The 26,012-nt window shown below is 46.0% G+C and overlaps 1 protein-coding gene across 1 annotated transcript in view; it reads left to right on the forward strand.

Annotated features, from left to right (window-relative positions):
- Adamts17 (ADAM metallopeptidase with thrombospondin type 1 motif 17) overlaps nucleotides 1-26,012 on the forward strand; it is a 298,959-nt gene that overhangs the window by 264,583 nt on the left and 8,364 nt on the right. The window contains exons 20-21 of the mRNA XM_055623484.1: nucleotides 9,834-10,038; nucleotides 13,818-13,970. Of these exons, the coding sequence (XP_055479459.1) occupies nucleotides 9,834-10,038; nucleotides 13,818-13,970 (358 nt within the window). The remainder of the gene's footprint in view (nucleotides 1-9,833; nucleotides 10,039-13,817; nucleotides 13,971-26,012) is intronic.

Below are 26,012 nucleotides of genomic sequence, written 5' to 3' on the forward strand. Positions count from 1 at the left end.
GTGTGTGTGTGTGTGTGTGTGTGTGTGTGTGTGTGTGTGTGTGTGTGTTACAAGTATGTGAACCAGCAAAGGCTGGAGGTTAGCATCAGGTGTCTTCCTCTCCACTTTATTCTTTGCAGCAGGGCCTCTCACTGAGCCCAGAGCTTGTTGCTGTGGGTAGACTGTCTTAGCTGGATTTACGAGGATCCTCTTCTGCCCTTTTCCCTGCATGCAGGACCACACCTGTGTTTCTATGTGGGTGCTCATTCCCCAGATTTGTACAGCAAGCACTTCACTGTCTGAGCCATCTCCCCAACTCCAAGAACCACATTTTCTGTTAAAAAAAAAAAAAAAAAAAAAAAAAAAAAAAAAAACCTCCATGCTAACAGAAGAGCTAATGGCTGAACTGAAGATAGTGGTGATCTCCTTTAGAAGAGGGTCTGGGGAAACAGAAGACCCAAATGGTAAGCAGCCCCCATCCCAGGGGAGTGAGTGAATAAACACAGGACAACAAGGAGGGGCCTTCAGGGTCACAAGTGTCCCCACTGCCATCTGCACTGAGGTCTTTGGTGACGTGTCATGCTCACCAGACATCCTTGCTCGGTGTAGTCAAAGGAAAAGGTCGACACTGCCCAGTGCCAGCCTCTGACTCAGGGCTGAGATCTCCAGGCACCAGCTGTGTCCACATGGCTCCACCCAGCTTGCCTGTCACCTCGGGGCCTTTTTTTTTTTTTCAGGTTCGCCACCCACATGGCCTTTAGAAGCCATGACCACCAGCTACCACTTCTAACGTGATGGCACATTAATAGACATTGGGGATTCAAACTAGACCAATGGGTCTAGAGACTTAGAGACTTGCTGCCTTGTGAATGGATGCTGTGGGGGAGTCAGGAATGGGTGTGTGGCTTACAATACATGTATTAAGAATAGAGTGGCACAGCACAAACCCCTTACCCTTACAGCTGTGCGCCATAACCCTTGCAGAGCATCAGCTGGGGCAGGGGTGTGAGCCTCGGGACCTCCAGAGCCCACAGTTGGAATAACCCTCCACTCCAGCCCCACTTCCAGGAGCAGCAGAGCTGGCACACTCTAGCCCTTGAGAACTCCCCATAGGAACATTTCCTGAGTCTTGTAAAATTCTGAGTCTTTTCATAGCCAAATCAGAACTGCCGCGGGGCGGAATGCTGAGAAGATCTGCCTGCATCTTTTCATGTTAAATAATTTTATGGGGCCAGGCAGTTGTGGCAGCTGTGTGGGAACCTCCCCTGGTATTAATTGGGCCTGGGGTGTTGCCTGCAGCAATGTGAGTTCGGAAATTTAGTATTCCTTTCTACTGGGTATCATCCAGTGTACATCCTGGGGAAACCGTGTCTCACCATTCATCTGAGGGAACTTTTTTGTTGTTGTTTTCCCTCTAAGATCTTTAGAGCAGAATGCTTTAGCCTAATCTGTTAAGCCAACCTGAAGACAAAAATAGCATCGTCCGTGTCTCATAGAAATGAGTCAGGGATCAAAGCCAAGAAGAAACTGAGAGACTGGCATATGACAAGCAATGGTACCATGCCTCCTTGTGGTGGGAGATGAGGGTGATGCCCCTCTGGCCTTTGAGGCATTGGGTCAGAAAGTCGACAGCTGCCAACTTGGGAGATTTAAGTGTAAAGTCCCAGACTGGAGGCCACAGGGCCAGATTTCTCAGCAGACACAACTTGGCCCACACAGATGGCTTAAGGTTTTACAGTCCAAAATTTGAAAGCTCAGAAGAACTCTCTGGAGTTCGCCTGTTAAGACGGAGGAGGGCCAGCACCAGGCCACAGTGGGCTGGCCCTTGGCGGCTGCCCCTCACAGGTAAAATGTGACCACTGTACAGTGTCCCCAACATGAAGCAGGAACTCCCATCTCGCCATTAACAGATAAATATGGCTTGGTTACTTTTTCCAGTGTTACTCTTTTATGGACAGGAAGTGATGAAAATTTGATTTTTTTTTTATTGCCCTGTGTCAACCTGCCTATTTTTATGTTTATCCAGCATTTGTATTTCTTTTCTGATTCATCCCCTCATTTTGCCCACTATCTGATTGGGCCATTTGTCTCTTCCCTAATTGATTTCTATGTCTGGCCTTAGAAAGGAAACAATGATTCACATGCTGCAACACAGGTGGACCTGTAAGATTTCATAGGAAGTGACGTCAGAGAGCCAGTGCTGTATTGGACCACTTTTGTAAGGCCCATTTGGCAGTGAATCCACAGAGGATGAGGACAGAGCAGGGCTGGGAGGAAGGGAAGTTATTGTTCAGGTGCAGTTTCACTTTGAGATGATGAGAAAAGGGAAAGAGTGTTGGTGGCGATGCTAGGATTTTGTGGGTTTATTTAAAATCATAGAACTGTGGGTTTAGAAGCAGTTAAAAGGGGTAACTTTTATGTCACATACACTTGGCCACAATAAACATAAGAATGGATACATTGGGAGAGGCCACTCCACACTGACTAACTTGTATAATCAGAAAAGACCGTGAGGTTACTCATAAGGATATGGAAATTTTGGAGCCTTCATACCTTGACGTTGGGAATATAAAATGGTACAACTGCTTTGGAAAACAGACTAGCACTCCTCAAATTGGAAAGTGCAGAATTACCATTTGATACAATAATTCTCCTAGGTATACCCCAATAAAAATGGGAATGTACGTCCCCATGAATGTTAGTATAAATCATAATATACAAAGTATAGAAGTATAGAATGCCTTTGAAATCTCTGTCAACCAATGAATGGGTAAATAAAATGTGGTATATCCACATAGTGGAACATTATTTGGTAATAAAAAGGAATAAAGCATAGATACATGGTATGACCTGGATAAACTGTGAAAACACACAGTAACTGAAAGAAGCCAAATGCATTGGGCCTCACGTCCTTGTGACACTAACTGAATAAAATTTCCAGAACAGGGAAGTGTGTAGAATCAGAAGATTAATTAGTGACTACTTGGGACTAGGATAGATGGCTGGGTCTTGGGGATGACAGCTAAGGAGTATGAGTTTCTCGTGGAAGTGATGAAAATGTTCCAAAATTAGATGGTGGAGGTTTAATAATTGAGTATATTGAAGATTCTCTTTCAATGAGTGAACTGTGTGTGAAGTGAGCTGAGTCCTGCTGAGACTTCCGGAGAGTGCATATGGCAGTCATTAGTGAGTGGCCTTGAGCGAGCCACTGAGCCTCATGGTGCCTCAGTATCCCCACCTATAAAATAAGTCAACTACATTAAATCTTGACAGGGGTTTAGAAATTTACTTAGCACACAGCTTGTGTAATGTCTGGAGAAACTATTGTCAAAACATTTCCCAGGCATGGTAGCAAACGCCTGTAATCCCAGCACTCGGGAGGCAGATGCAGGCAGATCGCTGTGAGTTCAAGACCATCCTACTCTACAAAGCAAGCCCAGGACAGCCAAGGCTACACAGAGAAACCCTGTCTCAAAAAAAAAAAAAAAGGAGAAAAGAAAAAAAAAAACTATTTTCCATAAAGTATAGTTTAACAAAGTATTGACAAACAGATTAACTGTCCAACTTCCTCTCTCCTTCCCTCCCTCCTGACCCCCTTCATCCTCTTTCTTGTCTCCCCCCTTTTTTCTTTACTTACTCATTCTTTGTCCAACAAATAAGAAATAACCATAACTGTCTAAGAGCAAAAGGCATTAAAAGATCACAGATTCTGCCAAGCCCCACCTTTTCAAGCTTAGGATCCAGTAGGCACAGGCTTTTTAAACTCAGAATTCAGGGCTGCAGGTTGTTTCCTTCGAGAGTGCTCATTGTTGGCCATTCCAAGGAGAATGTCAAGATATGCTGGGCCTCTCTACAAGCAGAAATGCCTGATTCCAGGAGAGCTCATATCCACAGGCCAGCATGATGCACGTCAGATTTTCATTTCCTCTTTTAAAAAACAAATATGTGAATAATATTACTTTTCAGGGAACGGTATATGAGAACTCATAACTCTTGAGTTTACGTGGAGAGAGGCAGAATTGAAGCCTCATGTGCGGCCGTAAAGGGGCCCTGGTGATTCCCCTGGGAGAACATCCCGGCTCCTTAGGTCACTGTTGCACCTCCTCGCTGTCCCTCCTTCCCACACATCTGTTTAATAAAAGCCATCTCCTGTCTTCAGAAACTATAAATGGCATATGTGAAAGCTGCCTGACTGTTCTCACCAGAGTCACTAGCTCCAATCTGCCAGGAGATGAGAGAGGGACACAGCCCTGAGCAGATGGGAGGGCTGGGGGCTGCACATGGTCCTCGTGGTGTTGGCTGGTGGTAGACAGGGAGGGAAGGCCCTTGGCAAGACTCTGCACATCCTGTCCCCCAGGCTCACAACACACAGAGTGAACAAAGCCTCACGTGTCCCCCAAAGGACCTTGTCACCACAGCAAAACAGAGCAAAGTGTTGGCTTCCTCTGAGCTGGACATTCATACCAGGGGACAGAAGTCCCGGGTCAGGGAAAATGGACTCACATTCCCGCAGACCTCTCTGTGCCAAACACCTTCCAGAAGTTTTGCTTGGTGTGTTCAAGTAATTTCCAAACGACTCTGCTGTTGCCCCACGCGTGGAGGAGCCCAAAGCTCAAAGGAAGTAAATAGGACGCCCTGACTGTAGTAGCTATAGTCCTCAAGCAGGGGCCTCCTGTTGTTATACCTGCTCCTCCCATCTGAGACATGCAAACTTATTAAGACTTAGAGGAAAAAGTAATTTCAGGGGACCTTGTTCATCTTCCTCTTGCTTCAGAATGGCCACCCAGATGACCTGTCCAGGGGCTCCTGGGAGGCCAGAGCTCCTCTTGACAGAAATAAAGTCTACATTTTAAAATAATAGTTACACAGTGAGAATAGTCCTTATCTGTCAAGCCTGAGGCATGGCACACTCTCTAGGTTGTCAGGCCCTCAGCAAAGGTCATGTCAGCCAAACTAGCAACAAACCTTCGAAGGGCAAGCAGTTGCCAATGTTTTGTAAAGAAGGGGCAGAGTGTGGCCCCTTTGGGTCGTCCAGCAGGCAAGCTGGGGACTGAGAAGTTGAGTGTGTGCCCATCAGACCCAGGTACTGTGTGAGAGGCTGAGAGTGTCTGGCTCTAATACTTCAGCATCTCGTGCAGTCACGGCATGAGGTTCAGTGAGTTAAATGCCATGGATGGAAGGGCGTTTACATGATGAAAAAGAGAGCCCAAAGGTGGCTGTGGGGGAGAATGCCCGTCATCCCAGCTACTTGAGAGGCTGTAGCAGGAAGAGGATAGATCAAAGCCAGATAGAGACGAGCCTTCCAGCATGTTCTCTAACACTTGCTTTTACCATTGGCTGATCCGCATGCCTCCCATCTACCACTCTTTTACACTTCCCCTCACTCTCTGTCCCTTTGTCACTCTGTCCTTGTGCACTCTGTATGCATGACCAGACTCTCCCAAGCCTCTGTGCTGTTGTCTCCACTTCCAGACCACCCTGAAGTCATGATTCACACTCTTTACCAGACCACACTGTCAGGCCTTTCTCAGAGTTGAATGAGACCCAGTGAGGAAGGTCTGTAGAGCTGGCCATAAAGGCGTGCAGATCAGCCTTGCTTCTTTACCCTCACTGAGCCCTGCCTACTTGTTGTGCGACACTATTCCTGAAGAGGTCTGGACAAAGGACTATTCAGCTCAAATAGGGAATCAACACCAGTCCAAAATATGGATACCACCAAAGCCCAACTTGGCAAACCAATGAGCTTATTGGTGTTACTTACAGGAGCAGAAATGACCTAAAGACAAATGAATCATTAAAGCCTACCCCAGCTTGAGTGACAGCTCCCAAAAGCTAGGAACCAGGACCCTACTGCACAGCCTATAGGAGGCTCAGTAGGCTGGAGGGTATCTCTTCTAGGGAGTTTGGCTCATCTAAGGATATCTCTCAGCAGTCTTTACTGCTTGTATAACCTTGGGAAAACTGGAGCTTTGTGTGTCTGCTCAGTTTCAGGAACTTCCTGAGATAAACTGTGTACTTTCTGATTCTTACTGAGCTTCCTTTTAGAACTCAGTCATAAGCTCCCAAGATAAAATTTTAGGAAATTGTTGTACAACACCACCAGTGTTACTGTTTCTTCCCAGGCCTCACCCCACCCACAATCTGTCTCATAACCAAACCCAGAGAATGTTACTCAGTCCACCCAATCCCCACACTGCAGATGGCTCCCTTTCTTAGGTCACTTTTGTATGCTCCTCCCACTTTTCATAGCCTTGCCTCTCACACCTTGTCCCCTTCAGAGGCATAACTGTTATCTATCCCCAAATACTTACACTCTTAAGCTCCAATCTTGGGGCTTTCCTTCCTACATAGCAGACAACTCTCCACCTGACAGAACAGACTCTTAATTGAAACTGAAGTATTAATTTTAAAGAAGAATCATGAGCTGAGTGGTGATGACACACACCTTTAATCCCAGCACTCAGGAGACAAAGGCGGGCCTCTGTGAGTAAACTCTGAGTTCTAGGCCAGCCTGGCCCACACAGTCTGTGGTGCCCAATTATTGGAGGGCCCTCATATGAAGATGGTGCACCACTGGCCACTGAGGGGAAGAGCTGCATAGTGCCTTTGGGAGCTTGGGGTGCTATCTGAGTTGGAGCCCTGGGTTAGGGATCATGAGCAAGAAGGTCTTGGTGGAAACCAAAGTGAGAATTACTTACTCTGGGAGCCTATGCAGCAACCCCTCTGTGTGTTTGAGGGAACAGAGTTCAGGACCCCCTCAGCTACCTAAATCTGTAGATGCTCAAGTCTTTGCGGACACTTTTTTTTGTTTTGTTTTGTTTTGTTTTGTTTTGTTTTGTTTTGTTTTGGTTGGATTGGTTTTTCAGGACAGTTTTTGTTTGTTTGTTTTGTTTTGTTTTGTTTTTATTTCTGTGTAAGTTGGCTACAGGGGAAATGCAGCTTGCACTGGGGCCTGAAGTTCAAAGTAAGATTGGCAAAAGGAGCGGGGTCAGCAGTCAGGTGGGGAGAGCCTGTCAATGGAATATACCGGGCAGAAGTGAGGCTGCAGATAAGTGCCTGCCCTTCTCATCAACAGGGCCTCCTAAAGGCTACCATGCTGAGTGAAATATCCCAGTCCTGGAGAGTGGGGTGACACAGAGTAAGGCTGACTCGGCGCGCCTGCATTTGGTTCAACCAGGCTGGGACTGAGCATGCTGACTATCTCGGTGGCTGTGGCCTGGCCTGGGATGGCTGGAGTGGATTGGGTCATCCACTCTATGCTGTGGGATTCTCTGTGTGGCCTCTGTGACACTGCGCCTGGAATGTGCCCAACTCTACAACTAGCCCATGAAATCACATGCAGGTGTCTTGATTCTTGACTTTTGAACAAATGTTGTGCATGTTCCAATTGCTTGTGAATCCCAGACCCTTCCTCATCCCCCACCCTGAAGTGCATGAGGTGAACCACAAGCCTCCTAGATACCTCCTTTGTTGGCTGGAATGTCTTAGAGATACTGCATGTCACTCTGACTGGAAGTGTCTAGAAGTGTGTGTGTCTTCTTTTTGGTCATCTCATTTGAGATCTGCTGCATATTCATCACCAAGTACTTGTGTCGGGACACTCCACCTCCGACAGCCCCATCATTTCTGTGACAGCGCGATCATTTTTTCAAGCGAACTCAAAAGTCCTTTGTCTAGTTTAACTTTCAACCACATCACAGGTGGCACACACCTATCTGAGCGCTTAATCAAGTGAAGTGGCAGGACTGAAAGTTCAAACTGAACTTGAGCCATATAGAAAGACTCTTAATTAATTAATTAATTAATTAATTAATTAAAAAGTAAAAAACAAATAACTATGTTTATTGTTTATTATGAAGGTGAAGGGAGTTGGTGCTGGATCACTGTCAGAGTGCCTTGACTGGTATGTACAAGGCCCTGGGTTTGATTCTTAGTGTAAAAAGTAGTGAATGGAAGCTGAAAATTCTCAAGGTTATGGATGAGATGAGTCTGTAGAAAAGGGTCTAATGGCCCACCAGATGCCCACATCCTATTCTCTTGGGCCTGGGAACATGCTGGGTTACATGGTACAGGTGAGTTAAGTTGAAAACAGAACTAAAGTTGTATGGTGGGTTGAATTGCAGCCTCTTTGTAAAGACAAATATGTTAAAGTCCTAATACCCAGAAGGCTAAGAGGTGATCCTACTTGAAAATAAGGTCACTGCAGATGTAATTAATCAAGATGAGGTCATGCTGGAGTAGGGTGGGCCACCCATCTGATGTCCTCATGAGAAGGTAGCTGGGCAGTCACAGGGAGAAACTCCGTGTGAAGAGGAAGACAGAGACTGGGGTGGTGCCCAGGATCGCCAATGATTGCCAGCTCTTCCTAGAGCCCAGGGGAGACCTATGTAGTAGATTTCCATCTCGCTCTAAGGCTTGGAAAGGCTATCAAACCACTTGGTTAATAAGTGTTATGTGCCTGTCAAGTTTTTAGGGGCCACAAGTGAAAAAAAAAATGACCTAAGCTATAGTTGTAGTATAAATTACTACAGAGCACCTTCCCTAAATTTGAGGATTTGAAACTTCGACTGCACTGCAGTGTTGATGGTACAGTCATTTCTAAATGCTTAAGAGAGTGGAGGAAGGCCTTCTGCAGCCATAGTTCTTCCTGTGAAATGAAATGATTGTTTTCAGCTGCCAAAAAATAAAAAAAGGAAGGAAGGAAGGAGAGGGAGAGAGAGAGAGAGAGAGAGAGAGAGAGAGAAAGAAAGAAAGAAAGAAAGAAAGAAAGAAAGAAAGAAAGAAAGAAAGAAAAAGAAAAAGCAATAACAAAAATGGTAAAGGATGTAGAAACTCATTTTCTCCTTATGCCTCATTGGAGTATTTGTTAGAGAAACAGAAATATGTCCTCCATATAAACTTTGACACGTTTACATATGTGGCACAGTGACCCTGTAGGATGCTTAGCACATATCTTAAGTGGGAACAGAGAGATGCACGTTTACAGATGATTGAAACAGTGGATTGGGTGGACAGTTTTTAAAAAGCATTTTCAAGTGCCAGCCTCAGCACCATTTCCCAGTGGCCAACAAGATGTCATCACCAGGAGTTGCTGTCTCTAGTTACAGGCTCCTCAGGCCATGGAAAGCAGGGAGGACCTGGTCTTGGTGTACGCATTCAGGCACTGGAGAGAATTTTGTGCAGACTGTATCAGTCAGCTAATGCTGTGGTAACAAACACCACAGTGCCTTAAAACAGTGTTGGGTTCTCATGGCAGAGGACAGGAAACAGAATCAACCAGTTTGAAAGTGTCTGTTGGATTTGGGGGAGGGGATGGCTGGAGAGAGAGCTTAGTGATTAAGAAGGCTTGTTCCCCAAATACGAAGATCAGAATTTGCATCCTAGCACCCACATAACGAGGTGAATGTCACTGCAAATACCCATAATTACAGCTCCAGGGGGAGATGGAGACAGGAAGATTGCTGGCACTTTCTGGCTTCTAACCTAGCCAAAATGTTAGCCCACAGTTCAAGAGGAGACCCTGCCTGTGAGGCATAGGTGAAAAGAAATGGAGGACAATACCTTCTGGCCTGCACACATACACCAACACATGTGTATACATGTTCTTGCACACACACATGGCTCTTTTTAAGCTGCTGTTGGCACATGGCCAGCTTCGAGTCCACTCCTACTCCATCGAACTAAGCGTGTTCCCAAACCAAAGGGCCCACTGAACTGGATGGCAGCTCCGGTCACTCTCTGTCTGAAGCTCTGGAACTATCTCCAGAATTGAGGACAAAGCTTCCCAGATCTGTTTCTTTCCCCACTCACCCACTGCCAGGATTTTTCTTACTGTCTTTTCTCCCTATGGGCAGGTGGGTGGCCGGTCAGTGGAGCCCCTGCTCGGCAACCTGTGAGAAGGGCATCCAACATCGGGAGGTGACTTGCATGTACCAGCTACAGAACGGCACACATGTCACGACTCGGCCCCTCTACTGCTCAGAACCCCGGCCGACACCAGTACAGAGCTGTGAAGGCCAGGACTGCCTGTCTATCTGGGAGGCCTCAGAGTGGTCGGAGGTGAGTGAGTGCCTGGGCTCGCCACTGAGGCTGAAGCCAGGCAAGGGCCTATAGGCCTTAACCACAGGGCCCGCTGTGCGCCATCTGCTCCAGGGCATTTGTAACTCATCCCATGTACCACAGTCCTCTCCTGCACCATGACCAGCTCACAAGTGACTTCCAGTTCCTATTTCCTTAAGCTCCATCTAAAATAGCAACATGAATAAAAACAGACAAACGTGCATAATATGGTTTTGAGGATGGATAGGTACGCTACAGGGAAAGTGATATCCAACTCCATTTCATGTGCAAATTCCCACCCAGAGATGACAGAAGGACAGATGATCGATTAATGCATGTATGTGCATGCATACAAATCACCCACTGGCCTTTTTGTTTTTCTTCAGATGTGGTTGGATTGTAATATGGTCCATTTGAGTAGCCTATTTCAAAGTCATCCCTGCAGAGCCAAAGAAGCCTTTCAAAAGTTGCAAAAGTCAGATGCCGGGAGGAACAGCCTTTGGTAGGCAAGTCAGAGCTACAAATCTCACACCAAAAGACATGTTGAAAAGAGGTCAATCAAGGCCTAAGTTCTAAGGAGGAAAGCCTGTCCTGGAAATACTGTTTTATCTTTGGTGATATTATCTTTCAGGGCTTTGCCTTGACATTGCAATTATGTTGATTGTCTGGATATAAAACAAACAAAAAATAGCTAAATAAACGGGATTCCTTGAGTTCCACCAAACCTGGAGGGGTCTAGGAAACTTAAAGAGGCTAGATCCAAAACACTCTTCAGTATGGAAAATATTTTTAGAGTTCTCTTTGATTGCCAAACAGAATTATTTTGAATAAAAAAGTATTTGGCCCATTTCTAATGAACAGAAAACCTGCCATTGGCTGCTCTGAAAGTTTAATTTCAGAAAAATTCTGAAATGTACCCATTTAAGGACCAGAGTTCTTATCCTGCCCTTTGTGATATTTGATGAAAAGGGGAAGGTTTAAAATGGGTTGATTTTTTTCTTTATGTACTCTTAGGCTTCTGGTTTATTATTTGTGGGGATTCTTTCTCTATATTGAGGTAGAGGCATGTGAACGACCCCTCCCCTCTCCCGCAGGATAGGTGATTGCTTCTACGGCATTGGCCACCTTCATCTCAATCAAACAAGATCTGTGCTTGAATCAGATCAAATCCCCACATTTTCCACTCAGACTCTTCCCCATGGTAAAAATAAAATCCTTTCTTACCTAAAGAAAGTCTCATCACCAGAAGGAAGGCCACCACATGGGAAGCGTGACCCACCAGAGCAGGATGTAAAGACTTTCCTCCCCGCCCATCTCTTTTGCACACGCCTGATACTAATCCTGAGCCAGTGTCCACTCCGGTCCATCTAATGCCTAGTGCCTAGAACACAGAATCTCATGATCCCTGGAACAGTCCAGAAAGCCAGTATTCTGTCCTCTACTGTGTGCCAGCGTCCCTTCTGCTAGGAACCATCTTTCATTTTCTCATGGGAGAAGAGACTTGGAAACTTTATTCACCCAGCAGTATTGGTCAGCCCCACCAGCCACCTTCTCCCTAGCTTCTTTGTGGTTTTACTGGGAGGAGGATCAAATATCAGAAGGAAATAAAAAGTTACTGGGAGTTCTCCAGCTTCTTGGGCCCATCCTGAGGAGAAGAGAGACCAAGCCTCACCTTCATGGGCCCATTAAAGGCAACATGCCGCTGCGCCTGCCCTTCCTCAGGGCTGAGAGCCTCAAGGGAATGAGCTACTAATCAAAGAAGGGAGAGCCAGGCCTTGTCCACAGCTGGACGGCGGTGATTAAAATGCCAGAGAGCAGCCAGAAACACAGCCTAGAGTAGGAAAACACGGGACCTGACCTCAGGCAGAGAGGGTAACTTGGCCCTGTAGTTGCTGAAGAGCTAGTGCTGTGGGCACAGGTACCAGGATACAATCCACAAGTTCAGTGATAAAGGTGGAGTTGCCAAAGTGGTCGGGAAATTTGTACATGGAGAAACACTGCCACATGGAGAAAAGGGCCAGGCTTTCAGTGCAGAAACCGTGACTACAGTGACCTGGTTCCCTTCAGTGGCCTCCCTGGGTGGGGAGACCCAGTGTCTTGAAGTCTGAGGTCTGTTTCAACTAGCCCTTTACCAGTGCCACACGCACACACGCGTGTGCCTCCCCAGCTCTTCTAGGTGACCCCACAGCCTGTTTTGAGGCGCGTGTGTGCCTTCGGAAACGAGTCAAGATTAGTTTCAAAGCACCACGGAAGGAAGAGTTTACACAGGGCTGGAGAGATGCCTCAGTGGTTAAGAGCGCAGGAGGCTCTTACAGAGGACCCAGGTTCCATTTCCAGGTCATGGCAGTGATGTGGGAGGCCACTCCACAGCAGACTTCAGGACCTTGGGCTTCCTGACAATGAACTCAACGTTCTGAAAGTTCCAGCATGTTCAGAACACACACACACACACACACACACACACACACACACACTCATACACACACACTCACACAAAGGATAAGCATTATTCCTGACATTTCTGTAATTGATGTTTATCCTAAAATGTTACCTAACTGCCTTCCTCCTATGAACTCTTTTATTTAAAACTTTATGTGTACAGATGCACCTGAGGGTATGGATGTGCCCCACACATGTGACGGTGTATTCAGAGTCCAGATGAGGGCATCATATCCCCCCGGAACTGGAGTTACCGTCAATTGTGAGCCTCTGTGTGGGTGCAGGAAACCAAACTGGATCCTCTGCCAGAGCCTCCTGCGCTCCCTCTTGTTGCCTGAGGACACTGGAGCCTTGAGCTCTTGAGGGCTTGATCATCATCTGTGACCCTCAGGCTCCACCCAGATGCCCTCTTCAAGCTATTCCTTGCAGTATCTTCCTAATAAAGGAAGGAAACTACTGTGTGGACTGTTGCCATCTCCATTCTTGGCTGAAATCCTGAGACCTTACCTTATGAGAAACGCCCATGGCTTCTAACTGTTGCCTCCTTTTCTGACGGAGATCTTTTCCTTGTATCTCGGGAGGCCAGCTAGCTCAGACTCCTTTGCTGCCAGAGCCTCACCTGGCTCCAGCTGGCCCCTGCTTCTCCTGCCAGGTCATGTTATGTTTGCCCATTGAACTCCTGCCCTGCATTGATCTTTTAGACCTGGCGACTGGCTGTTACATCCCATTTCCCTCATTTGACCACCTGAGTACCATGAGTTCTTCCTGTACCATTCCTGGTCACCTGGCCGGGGTCCCCTGAGGGTTTAGGAAGACTGTGAAGAACATGAATTTGAGGCTGGATTACATAGTATCATGTCTGCTTCCCCACTCTGGGCCTGGCGCACAGTGGGTACTTCAATTGCTGAAAATAGTTCATAGATATTTGCTTATTATTCATCTGATCACTCCTTTCCACACCATTCTTGGAGTCTCCATCCTGGTCCCCGTAGTTCTTTTTCCATGTAATCCATGGCGGCTTCCTCCTTCCTCTCCTCTTCCTTCTGTCTCCTTCAAAGATCCTCTCTCAAGTCCTTGAACCTTAGCTCTGCCCACCTCACCTTTGTCCTGCCCAGGTGTTAGATTTTTATTGGTCAAACAGGAATAATTTCTTAGGCAAGGTTGATATAAGGACCAGGATATGTGAGAATGTATTCATCCAAGCAGGGACCAGGTTGGGGGGGGGGGGCAGTATTAGCATTAAAAGACATAGCACCCGACCAACCCCAACAGACTTCAGTGGCTTTAAGTGACTTGAGCTGAATTAGAATGTATTTAAACCCCCCTGCTGTGCCTTGCAGTGCTCTGCCAACTGTGGCAAAGGAATCCAGAAACGGACTGTGACGTGCACCAACTCCCAAGGGAAGTGCGATGCGTCCACAAGGCCAAAAGCAGAGGAGGCCTGTGAGGATTACTCCGGCTGCTATGAGTGGAAAACCGGGGACTGGTCTAAGGTGAGAACAGCGTGCTGGACTCCCATCCTGCCACGGCAGTGTGAGCTAGCATGAGCTCCCATTCTGCTGGAGAATCCTAACGAGGCAAGTTCTCTCCTCAGTGCTGTACTCACTATTGACCCGGCATCCATCCATCCTGCTCTTTCCAGCCAGCGGCACCGGCACAGGGCCCACCCACTGTGGCATATGCACCCGGAAGCAAATCAAACGCAGCCCGAAGTGCACACAGTGGGTGTTCTCACCAGCCCGGCTGCCCTTTGCCGCGTGCTTGTGGTACCCCAGCAAACTGCCATGAACCTAAGCACGTAGGTACCCATCACAAAAGCCTCACAAGTCTGGGAGCTAGGTTGAGGCACCCCCATTTCAAGGCCTGTGAAGTGCCATTCAGTTCTCAGGGAAGAGCCTAGACGATGCAGGGTAGAGAGGGCGGGAGTCCTTGAGACAGACGCTGGAGAGCTGTGGAGTCAGCACCTCCAGGGGCAAGGAAGGCCCGACGGCAACTGGATGTTTCTCTAAACGATGCCTCTTTCTGAAGACTGGGTATGTACAGTTTCGCTTGTAACCCCAGTGCCGGGGAATGGAAATCAGTGGACCTTGGTGCTTGCTGCCAATCAGCCTGCCTAGCCAGGTGAAGCATGATCCCTCAGGTATCTGGCAGCCCCTTCCATGCGCACCTGCATGCGTACCTCTGTACTGAACCAACGCTATCCAGTATAGTTTATTATTATTATTTGCTGTTTGACCCATGGAAACCTTGAAGGATTCCTTTTCACTGAGGACTGAGCTCTGTGTAAGAACCAGCTTATCGCAGAGAGACACTCGGCACCTCACGAATACAGAGACTAAGTTTGCTTCTTTACGGCCTCAGTAACTGAAAACCTCTCCACACTCCTGGTGTCTCCACCCAAGGGGACCAGAAGCAGTTGTGTTTTCTTGGCCTGCACAGTCCGAACCACAAAATTTCAGAATCAGTTGCTAACGTCTAAAAATGTTTTTAAATGGTACCTGAAATTTTGGTTTGGGTTTCATCATAAAGCCTGGCAATATGTCCCAAGCAGGAAGTTTGGTTCTGCCTCTGGCTTCTGAGAGAAGAAGTAGCCTGTCCACTGGAAAACTGTACCTCTAGGTTCTGGTACCTGCAGAAATGCCCATGCTGTCCCCAGCCTGTGTCAGAATAAAGGCCAGAGGTTTATTCCCTACCCCCAGACAAAATCTGTGTACCACAGAAACATGGTTGTTAGTGAAGTTCAGCACGAAGCTACCAGAGTGAATCTCAAGTAGAAAAATCTAACTTCAAAGCCACTGAAGAGAACTCTGCAGCCCTGAGGAGCAATGATCACTGAGTGGAGTCAGCAAGCCATAGGTGTACTGTTCCGACCCTCCACGCATGCATCTCAGTCTTTCTCATCCTCGGCTTGTATCTCCAATGGGAATCACAGAGACTGTCCTTGCCTGTTGGTCAAAGATGTTTGTGCATTCCAAGGTGTAGATGAGGACTAGTCTTAGACAGCTCAGCTTGGCTGCCTAAAACACATCACTAGTTCATACTGTTGTGGCCTCAGAAACAAGGCTGTTCTCATCCAACTTGACTAGACCTCATTTATCAAGCTTCCCTGAGCAAGGCAGTCCAGACTCATCCTGGAGAGATTTGGTGACCTCTCTGGCCACAAGTAGTCCTGTCAGGAGGTAGGGGTGAGCTCTGGGGCCACACAAGCCCATCTGCTATTAGGGGATACGTAGTGATTGTTTCTTCTCTGTTCTGTATCCTATGTCTACATTCTTCTCAGCCAGCTTCCTCACTCCTCTCATTCAGAAAAGATGGAGGCAATTAAGCCACTTGCCAACAGTCTTCTGGCAGAGTCCAGAAGACTCAATTTAGTGCTCAGGTACAACCACCAAACTAGACAACTCTGTGGGTAAAAAGGAAGGTGTATCGGAGCATCAAAACTGCCAGGCTGGGCAGAGAGAACAGAAGGTGGGTAGCCTTGCCAGTTTTAAGGAGGTATGTTGCAGGTAGGAGGAGGTGTATAAGCTGGAACATACTGAGAACTAGAATAGTGTGGGCAGGGGACATCATGGGCCTGGGAGCTAGTGCGTGGATTTTGATCTGTTATAGGCTTATTGTCCCATTGTCTAAGGTAGTTGTCTATTGGGCTTGTGTATAAGACTCTTCTGACAAACAAAAACCTAATTCACAAGGTTTCTGAGGAATGCTGAGTTTAGGTGGCAATCCATTTACCTAGTCAGAGTCAAGCCTGAGCTGAGCCCAGACTGTCATTTAGGACATTGTCATCAGTGCTGCCATTTTGGGGTCCACTTTGAACCTAACATTCTAGCCTCTTGTTGATGGTAAGGGACAACTGTAGTCTTCTGACTGAATGGGAATGTCATGGGGATGGGAAGGTCTTAAGAAAGCTGGAGTGCAAGTCATAGGTGTGGAGTCAGACAGGCAGGCTATGGTAAGAGTCCTGGAGAAGTTCTATCAGGAACATCTGACATACTGACCATTCAGTTATTTTACCAATTCTTTTCTGAAAGAACCTGAACAAACAAGGAGCAATCGTTATTACAAGAAGTATAGTATCAGTGGGCCAAGGAGCTTGAAGGACCCAGGAGCTCCATCCAAGGAAGACCAAAAGGAGAGGGCCCCACATAGGAGTAGGTCCCTGAAGGCTGGAGTTCATGAGCCAGCTCCTGTCAGTCGTTAGTCCTTCCTTCTACTTGGCCAGGCTGGTTCACATAGCAATATTCTTCATCGAGGAAGAGGCAACAGGCCTCCTTTTCTGGCTCTCAGCAAGTTGAGGGCTTGCCAGTTTTGTAGGATCACCAGAGCTAATGAGGTGAGCTGGTTTGGGAGCAGCCTTAGGGCCAAGGTTGAGTCCTGGATGGTGTCTGCCAGCTGAGTGGCTAACTGCTGTGGTAGATACAGACTATAAACAGAAGGTAAAGTTAAGGAGCTTCTGGTGGCGGGAGAAGGGATCTTTATTTTAAACCTGCATTTCAAACTTCTAGGCCTGGCACTGCCTGGAGGGTCAAGAAGACAGAGAACACCCAACAGGGCAAGGAGGAAAGAGCCCCACCTCATAGCTAGGCGGAGGGTCAGAGAGCTTAAGCTTTGGGAGTACCACTGCCTGACAGGTGTACTTATCAGACAAGGGATCCAGAGGTCATTGGAGCTGGGATAGGTGGGGCCAAGTCACGACTCCTGAAGCTTACATGGAATTTTTTAAGTTGACAGAAAGCGATAAAAGCTCTCCATCTATCAGCAGGACCATTGTCTGTTTTAATCTGTATCAAAGCCCTTGCACAGAAAGCCATTAGCAAATGTCTGCAAACAGTTCGAGCAGACTCGTGTTTTGAGCCACAGCAAAAATAACAGCCTGAGAAATTATCAACACAGACACGAGCACTCATCTCTAATAAGACAGACATTTCCTGGCAGGAATGAGAACAAAGGGGAAGAAAGCTTGAGGGCCCAAAAGACTGTTCTAGGACAGAAGGGTGAATCCTCTTTCCTCTGTCCTACTGCCCTCATACCACCACCTTAAGGCTGAATAGACATGGATTGGACAGAGCCATTTCTAGCACAGTGAGAAGCATTTTTTAAGTCTACATTTAAAAAGGAAAACAATCAAAGGAACAAATTTTGAGCCTATAACAATGATAATTTTAGTTGTTTAATTAACTATTGAAAAAGCTTTCACAGCCAGTGCTTATAACTATCACTAAGATAGAAGAACTTATCACAATTCCATTTATTGATGTGTTGAACTTTGAACTTTTAATAACATGTATATCATCCGTAAGTAACATTTCTCAGATGCCTTCAATCACTCCTCAGACCATCGTGACTTTTATATACCTTATTTTTCCTTTCCTTTCCATTCTGGAAACATCCAACCATCTTAATCTCTACATTTTTACTATTCCTCTCTATCTGGAAATATTCAATCATTTACACAGGTGTAGATGCTTGATTATTGAGAGTAGTCACTGAAAAGGCAATCTTTAAAGTTGGTAACAACAGCATGTTAGCTCTGGGTTTGCTTTCTTTCCTCCCTCCCCCCGACACGGTTTCTCTGTGTAGTCTTGACTGGCCTAGACTCACGCTGTAGACTGGACTGGCCTTGAACTCACAGAGATCCACTTGCCTCTGAATGCTGGGATTACAGGCGTATGCCACCATGCCCAACCTGAGTTTACTCTTTAATTGAAAGCTGACCCATCTTGGCAAGGCAAAGGGCGACAGTCAACTGCCCAGTGTCCAGACTCTACATAGTTTGTGCAGAGTCCTGTTGGTAGGCGAGGTAAAAGGCAGTTCTTTGCCCAGTAACTGGTGTTGCCACACTGAAGCAGGTTCCAGGTGGAATCCATTCGTATCTTGTCCCCTTTGGAGGTGGCCTCCGGTTGCTGCCAGAAGCTGGTATTTCTGTCCATCATGAGAAGACTCTTCTCTTTTCCTGCTTCTCCCTCCCATTAAACACCTTAAATGCCATATTCAGATCTTTCTGAGGGGTTTGAGGGCTGTCAGCTGGCTTCTTGAGTTATTTATTTTCACATACCTGATTTTGAATATTAGTTACATTAAACAGACTTTGATTTTACTTTAAATTTGTTTTTGAGTCTCTTGCCTCAGGCTTAACTTTAACAACATATGCAGAAGACTATATATAGTGGGAGATATTTAATGGTCTACAAGTCCTGAGATAAAGAAATCTTCATTTCAGCAAAAGCTTTAAAGACATCCATGACTTTAAATAGGGAATATTTTAGCAAATAAAACTAAGAAAGTGGGGTGAGAATATTCAGAGAGCTAAACATCTGTGATTACATTTAGCCATTAGTGACTTCTATTGGAAATAGTTTATCTCAAGAGTATAGTGTCTTTTTCCTGAGCTTTTCTGTTTTGTTTTCTTTCTCCCTGTCACAGACTCAGGTGGCTAGCCTGGCCCAAGACAAAGGCTTTGGAGGGAACATGCTTGGGTCTAAGGTTGGCAAACCCAATGTCATCTCCAGAGCCAGCTTTTTTAGTAGAATAAAACAGCACGTGGTGACTTACTCAATATTGCCTATATCCAAAAGACATTTAGATCTCTGTAAAACTAAACCCAGTGATCAGAGGCAGGGGGAGGGAACATAAAAGAAGAGAGCAAAGATGGCTTAGATGATATGAGAACAGAACACAAAGAAGACTTAGAAATAAGAGGCTTTGAATCGTTTGCTTGGGTAGTAACAGAAGTGGTCACAATCTGTGAGCATTTGGAATCACATGTGCCATTTCCTTGCCAGTGATACTGATTGCCAAGCTTGGATGGAGACCAAGCCATAAATGCTGTAAAAGTAAGGTGTCACTTAATGGGAGCTGAGTCCAAGCAGGGGAAGAGATTAGAGGAGGCAGGAGAGAGGAGGCAGAAGTCTATTCTTGAATGAGAAGAGCCCATGGCTAGCTAGAGGAAGGGAAAGGTCCTTGAAGAAAGGGTGGCAGGAAAGAATTCCTAGGAGCATAACAAATAGGAGGCAGAAAAGTTAGGATAGAGGCCATAAATAGGAGCCCCACCAATAGCAAAGGACCAAAAGCACAGAGAGGGTGACATAGTAAAGGCTAGGTACCATAGGATAGTGTCTCAGTACCTGAGGGCATCCCCAAGGGAATCAAGATTTGTCAGTGATATGCCCAGGATTACAGTGGAGAGGCATCTCTTTCTATGTGATGGGGTGCCCAGGAGTACATACCAAGCTCCAGTGAGCAACAGACAGGAGAGAAAGCTCTGAGAGGACACTTTCCAGAGTCAGCAACAGGAAACAAGTAGGTAAAGCAGCTCAAGAGGCAGACTCTAAATTTTAGAGTCAAATGTGATAAAGTGGCAGAAGCCAGCATAGGCAAGTGATCCACACCCAGAGGGTCAAATCAACAGTTTGGTTCAGTTAGGAGGTGTTGCTGTTAATTTAATGGTATGGTCTAATGTTTGTTATTAGCCCCGTAATTATTGTGGCAGTATTATCTAATCTGCTATTACCATCAATAAAAGACAGAGACCTGATAGACTTTAGAATAGCCTTATTTTATGTGGTATAGCAAATATTACTTCCTAAGTTATCTTTATCTCCCAAGCCACATCCTATGCCATCTGCTCTAATAATTTCTTTCTGGGATACCTACCATCCATAATTCCGTAAATACTTGCTTATTCTATCATCTGGACCATTTTTTCTCCATCCACACTGATCAAGCCATGTGCTCCTCCATGCTAACTTATGGCAGCCTTTCCTTCCTTCTCCTCTTCCTGTTTCTCTCTCACATGATCCTTCTCTCCCCAAAGCCCTCAAACCTTAGCCATGCCCTTCCCAGGTTTAGACCTTTTAATCAGCCTATCGGGAATAATTTGGGAACATTCTTTCTCATCACATGGGTACAGGAGATAGTTCAACATTAATAACATTAATTCAACATTAATGCCCATGGCAGGGTGGTAACCAGATCCCAAGGCACCAAAATCAGCATTTGAAAACGCAGTTGGATCTTCCTCCAACAAGGAGAGACCAGGATTTGGGGAAGGGGAGTTTGTAGGAAGTATCTCTTCCAGGTTTCAGATGTAACAAAGGTACCATGAAACTACCAAAGGAGCCCACTCCCTGGGTAGAAAGAAAGGTTTATTGCTAATAGGTATGGTAGAGGAGGTTTATTGTAGATATGATAGGTTTATGTAGCTATCTAGAAGGGCCCAGAATGAACCCAGCCATGAGAGGAAAGGCGAGGAGAGCAAGAAAAAGAGAAGTAAGAGAGGAGCCAAGAGGCCAGGAGCAAGCCAGGAGACCAAAAGACCATTGTAGCCAAAATGGCTGGTTATATAGGATTCAGAGAGGCTCAGTATAGGGGAGCTGAAGCGTTTAGGGTAGGAGGTGGGGTTTGCCACCCAGAATGATTCTGTAACAGGTAGGCACAAAGGAAGGCTGGTGGCCAAAGTCCACTTTGGTATTTTAAATAGGTGCCTCACTTAGCCATTTCTCCTCAGTTTGAGACAACACATACTAATCTGACATCTCTCCTCCCGAAGAGATAAAGATGGCAACTGACCTCCTGATATTAATGGCGTCCCATCAGAATGAGCTTGCCTGACTCACAGGGCCTCTAGAAAACCTCCAGCCTTTTCATCTGTCTGCAAGTATCCTGGCCTCCTCCTGTCTGTGAGATGGAGATGGCAATACAAAAAGTACAACATGGAGAAAATATCTACGGGCAGTGTCTTAGTTCAGGGTTCCATTTCTGCAAAGAAACACCATGACCAAAAGCAACATGAAGAGGAAAGGGTTTATTTTACTCATAGCTTCATGGAACAGTTCATCATCAAAAGCAGCGAGGGCACTGGGTGGCACACGCCTTTAATCCCAGCACTTGGAAGGTTGAGCTGGGTAGATCTCTGTGAGTTCAAGGCCAGCCTGCTCTATAAAGTGAGTTCCATGAAACCCTGTCTCAGAAATGCAAACAGGTAACAACAACGAAGCAGTGAGGGCAGGGTAGCCAGACTGTTACTATTTTGTGGGTTCTTCTTTCTTCTACTCTTTCCACCCCCTTTTTTTCACCCTTTCAACCCCCTAGCACTAGATATGAGAGAAAAAAAAATGATAGGGAGGAAAGGAAAGAGATCCCTGAATTAAGTCAGGGGTCAGAAAGGGGCACGTTATCATGAGACTACTGCTGATTAGAGCTCCCTGGGGCAAGTTTGAACTTTTCTGTCAGGATATCTAAGTTCTTCTTGTTGTTGTTTCATATTGTGCACAACTACTTAACAAACAACAACAATCCTAACAACCCACCAACATCACCTCTCAGGGCCCTAGCATTTATATACCCTCTAAAAAGACCCCAGAATCCCAAATGTCTCACAATCACAGAAACTATCTGCAGCCAGCAAAAATCACACTCCTGATAGAGCACAAGGCAAATCATAGTCAGCTGCTGTGAAATAGACCCACATCCCCACAAAAACATATAATATTTCTGCATTTTTAAAAGAAACCAAAATTCTAAAAATCTCACTACATTCCCCCCTTCTGTTTTAAGCACACTAATTGTGCTGAATGTAGCCGGAACTTTTAAACAGAGACATTTCCAATGAGGTTCGGGGGGAAACACTTTTCAGATCAATGGCCAAGGTTTTCAGGAGAACTCTTCTGCTCAGTTCTAATCTATTGTCAGTTTTGATGGTATCCACAGTTTTTAATTTCCTGTGAAATACAAACAAATCTGAGTCTTCAATGCAAAACTTTTGCTGTTTTCTATTGTGAGGTTAACACATCCTTCTATTATATAGGCTGATTTAATTACACAGTTTTTTTGTTTTGTTTTGTTTTGTTTTTTTCTATAACCTGGTGACTCTTGCCTGAGGTTAAGAGCACTGACTGTTCTTCCAGAGGTCCTGAGTCCAATTCCCAGCAACCACATGGTAGCTCACAACCACCTATAATGAGATCTGGTGAACTCTTCTGGTGTCCAGATGTACATGCAGACAGAATATCATATATATAATAAATAAATATTTTTAGAAAGAAAAGAAAAAGAAGTTAAGTTTTAAAGAATTGCCTTGGATATTTCTCTTGGACCTACACTCATTGGTTCAGTGGCAACCCTTGCCACATCACCTGCGCACCCCTGGAATCGTGCACCTTCTTCCTGGTTTATATTTACATAAACCAATGCCCTTGGATATGCCTTATTCACAATTTTGTTGCAAATGACCATATTTCCCACAATTAAAGCACCAAGCATTTTGAGATCTGAGGCCTTTAGCAGCTTGGTCACAGTCTCCTTGCAGATGACAGTACTTCCCGCAGTGGAAACACCTGGAATTTTGATATCAGAGATCTCTAGCTATGGCTTGACCTGTGATATTAGCATGGTACACCTCAGAACCAATATTAGTCATATCTCTTATTCACTCATCCACAGGCACTGCCCATGCCTTTAATAGTCTAGCAGCATTTTTTACATTCAGTATTCACGTTTTCATATGCCTGTTTTATGAAAAGGTATGATACAGCTTTGTTCACAGCTGAGACTAATCTTTGTAAACAATCAATGATAGCTTCTCCAGAGCCTTGTATAATCTTTGTAAATGAGGTGGACCTTTGCCTGGGCTCCTCAACTTTATCCCAAGCTCTTAAAGCCACTAAGCGACATTGTTCTATAATAGTGTCATCAAATTGAATCTGTTCTTGTGTATCAGAGTAATGCCCTTTACCCAGCAACTGATCTTTTACTATATTAATTCCCTTAGCTCTATGTGTCTCCCTCCTCCATGTTAACCATTACAGCTGCAGACTAATCTCTAGTACAGCTGTCACCAATGCCTTCTAGTCTTGGGGAATAATTCTCTTTTGAGTAGCCCCATGATTTAGAATTTGTTTCATATAAGGTAAGTGCATCAAATAACAGCCTCTTAAAATGCCTTAGATCTATCACTTCTACAGGACACCATAAGCTTGTTCTCCTCCATTTGCATATGCTACATGACTACAGGAAAAGCTGGTGGTAGTGATCTCGTAACACCGGGCTGCTCCTCCTCTCACTCTGACAGTGTTTTTGGTTTGAAATTAACCATTTCTCTTGAAATGGGCTGTTTCATCAGACTGCCCTCCTGTCCTTTCAACTTTTCTCTGACCGAACCATCCTTTGCCTTTCAGTGCAGTTTCTTTCCCTTTTTCCGCCTGTGAGAAACTCCCACTCTCTTGCTCAGTCACTAGGACTGAGCCTTTTCTCTTTTCTGGTGTTCCTCACTTTTCAGGTGCTTCCACTTCTACCTGCAATTTTTCCAGTTAATATATCCTTATAGTGTAGAGGCTGATTTAGGGTGGGAACTCAAACAGAATAGGAACTTGGAGGCAGGAGCTGATGAAGAGGTTATGGAGGGGTGCTGCTTTCTGGCTTGCTCCCCATGGCTTTTGCAGACTGCTTTCTTATAGAACTCAGGACCACCAGCCCAGGGATGGCACTGCCAACAATGAGCTGGTTCTCCCCCATCAATCACTAATTAAGAAAATGACTTATAGCTGAATCTTATGGAAGCATTTTCTCACCTGAGGTTTCCACCTTTCAGATAACTCTAGTTTCTGTCAAGTTGGCATAAGACTAGGCAGCAGAGCTCTGCCCTCTCTAGCTACCTGATTTGGGAGAGCTGGCCCCAAGGGCATAAGAGTAGGGATAGCTGACCCTGCCCCTTGCCAGCTGCAGCCCTGGAGTGAGCTGTCCCTGCCCCTCTCCAGGACAATGCTGAAGAGCCAGTCCTGCCTTTTGCTGGCTGCCACAGGCAGAAGAACTATCCTTGCCCCTCACCTGGGCACAGCAGGAGAGCAAGTACACTACCAACTCAGCTACCACCCAGGCCCAGATCCAGGGCTTTGAGTTGGCCTATCCCAACATCTGTCCCATCTATGAACTGCTGTGGCCAGCCCTGCAGAACCAAAGCTGCAGGATCTCCATGACACAGGACAACAACAGGTTATGTTAGAGGAGTTCCAGTGAGGATCCAGTATAGAATAATAACGTAGCAGAAGCCTGAGACTAGAAACCAGACCAATGACTAATTACAAGGAACAATTTGCAAGTAAAGTTGTTTGGACAAAAGGCTATAGTTTGGGACACACAGCAGCTTCCACAGTGAGGTATTTTTGATTTTGGTTTTCTTACTTTTTTTTTTCTTTTGGCAGACATGGAGGGATGGAGAGATGAATGGGATTGGAATTCATGATGTCAAATTCAATAAGAATCAATTAAAAAAAAAAAAGTCTAGCCAGCACAAGCCCTGAGCCCAGGAGGAAGAAGGGAGCCCATGCTGTCATGGTCACACAAACATATGTCAGAATGCTCCCAAGGCATGGAGCTGTTATACACTTTCCTGTGCTTTTTACAGGGTGACCAGGGCTCACCTGTCATACCCTTAGAAATGAGGGAACCTTGTCATGTGAGTGGTAGTTACAGAAAGCTCTTCTGCCCTGTGCCACTTCAGAGCTCTGCTGGCTTTGGTGGGGTCTCCACTTGCCATGGGCCTCCGGCCACATTCCTGTGACCCAGCCAGCACAGCCTGAGCCACTGTTCTGCCCTGGATTGCATGCTAACCCACCTAGACGAAGACTATAAGCCACTCCATGTGCCTTCTGGGCCTCCTGGCCAGCACAAGGATATGCTAAGCCCCAAGAGCACCATGAAGTCAGTACTGTGTGACCCAGCGAGACCCTGTCTTGGGGAGTCCTAGATGAGGTGCAGAAGAAAGGTCATACTTATTTGGGCAGAATGTGACCCTATTTGATCCTCACAATCATCTATCCCAGTTGTGTAGATAATGAAACTGAGGCTCACATTGTTTCCTAGCCTACCTGCAGCTTTCCTTGGGGACCCACGGATCCCCACTAGCAGGGTTATAGAGGACAGGGATGATGGGAATCTTCTTCCCTAGGAGGAGGGGTTCAGAGCCACCATTGCAGACTCCTCCATGCCAATCCTCTGAGGACCTCCTGGCCTCTGTGAGTGCTATGCTTTCTAGCTCCCTGGCTGTTAAGGCTCAACCTGAATCAGAGGTGTCAGGTTGCAAATTCAAAGGAAGGAGAGGCACCGGGAAGGCAAGCCAAGACTGCTGTGAAAGGCTACAAGAGAGCTGAAGGGGTAGAGTGTGCATGCTCGCTCATGCATGAGTCTAACTTTTCCTTCCATGTCAGAGTTAGCACGAACACTGTGGAGATTTTCATTATTGTCCAGACCAGCTACTTCAGGTTTCAACAGCTGCCCGGGTTTGTGCTGTTCCTGCCAAGTCTGGAGGAAAAACTGTCAGGAAAGCCTCTGAAAAACTTCTGACATTCCACCGGCCAGGTACCTTTCAGACAAACAGAAAGTGGAGCAGCAGTGGAGCCTGGCTCCTCCTTTCTGCAATCATAGGGCCCAAGGCTCATACCCTGCCTCTGAAAGGTGGTGCCTCATGTCCTACAGATGCATTTACTGAGTACCTACTGTGCTTCAAGCACTGCCCTGGCCAAGTGCCTATTAGTGTGAAA

The sequence above is a fragment of the Psammomys obesus genome, unplaced genomic scaffold (genome assembly GCF_907164565.1).
Source record: "Psammomys obesus unplaced genomic scaffold, mPsaObe1.curated_primary_1811, whole genome shotgun sequence".
Classification (NCBI taxonomy): domain Eukaryota; kingdom Metazoa; phylum Chordata; class Mammalia; order Rodentia; family Muridae; genus Psammomys; species Psammomys obesus.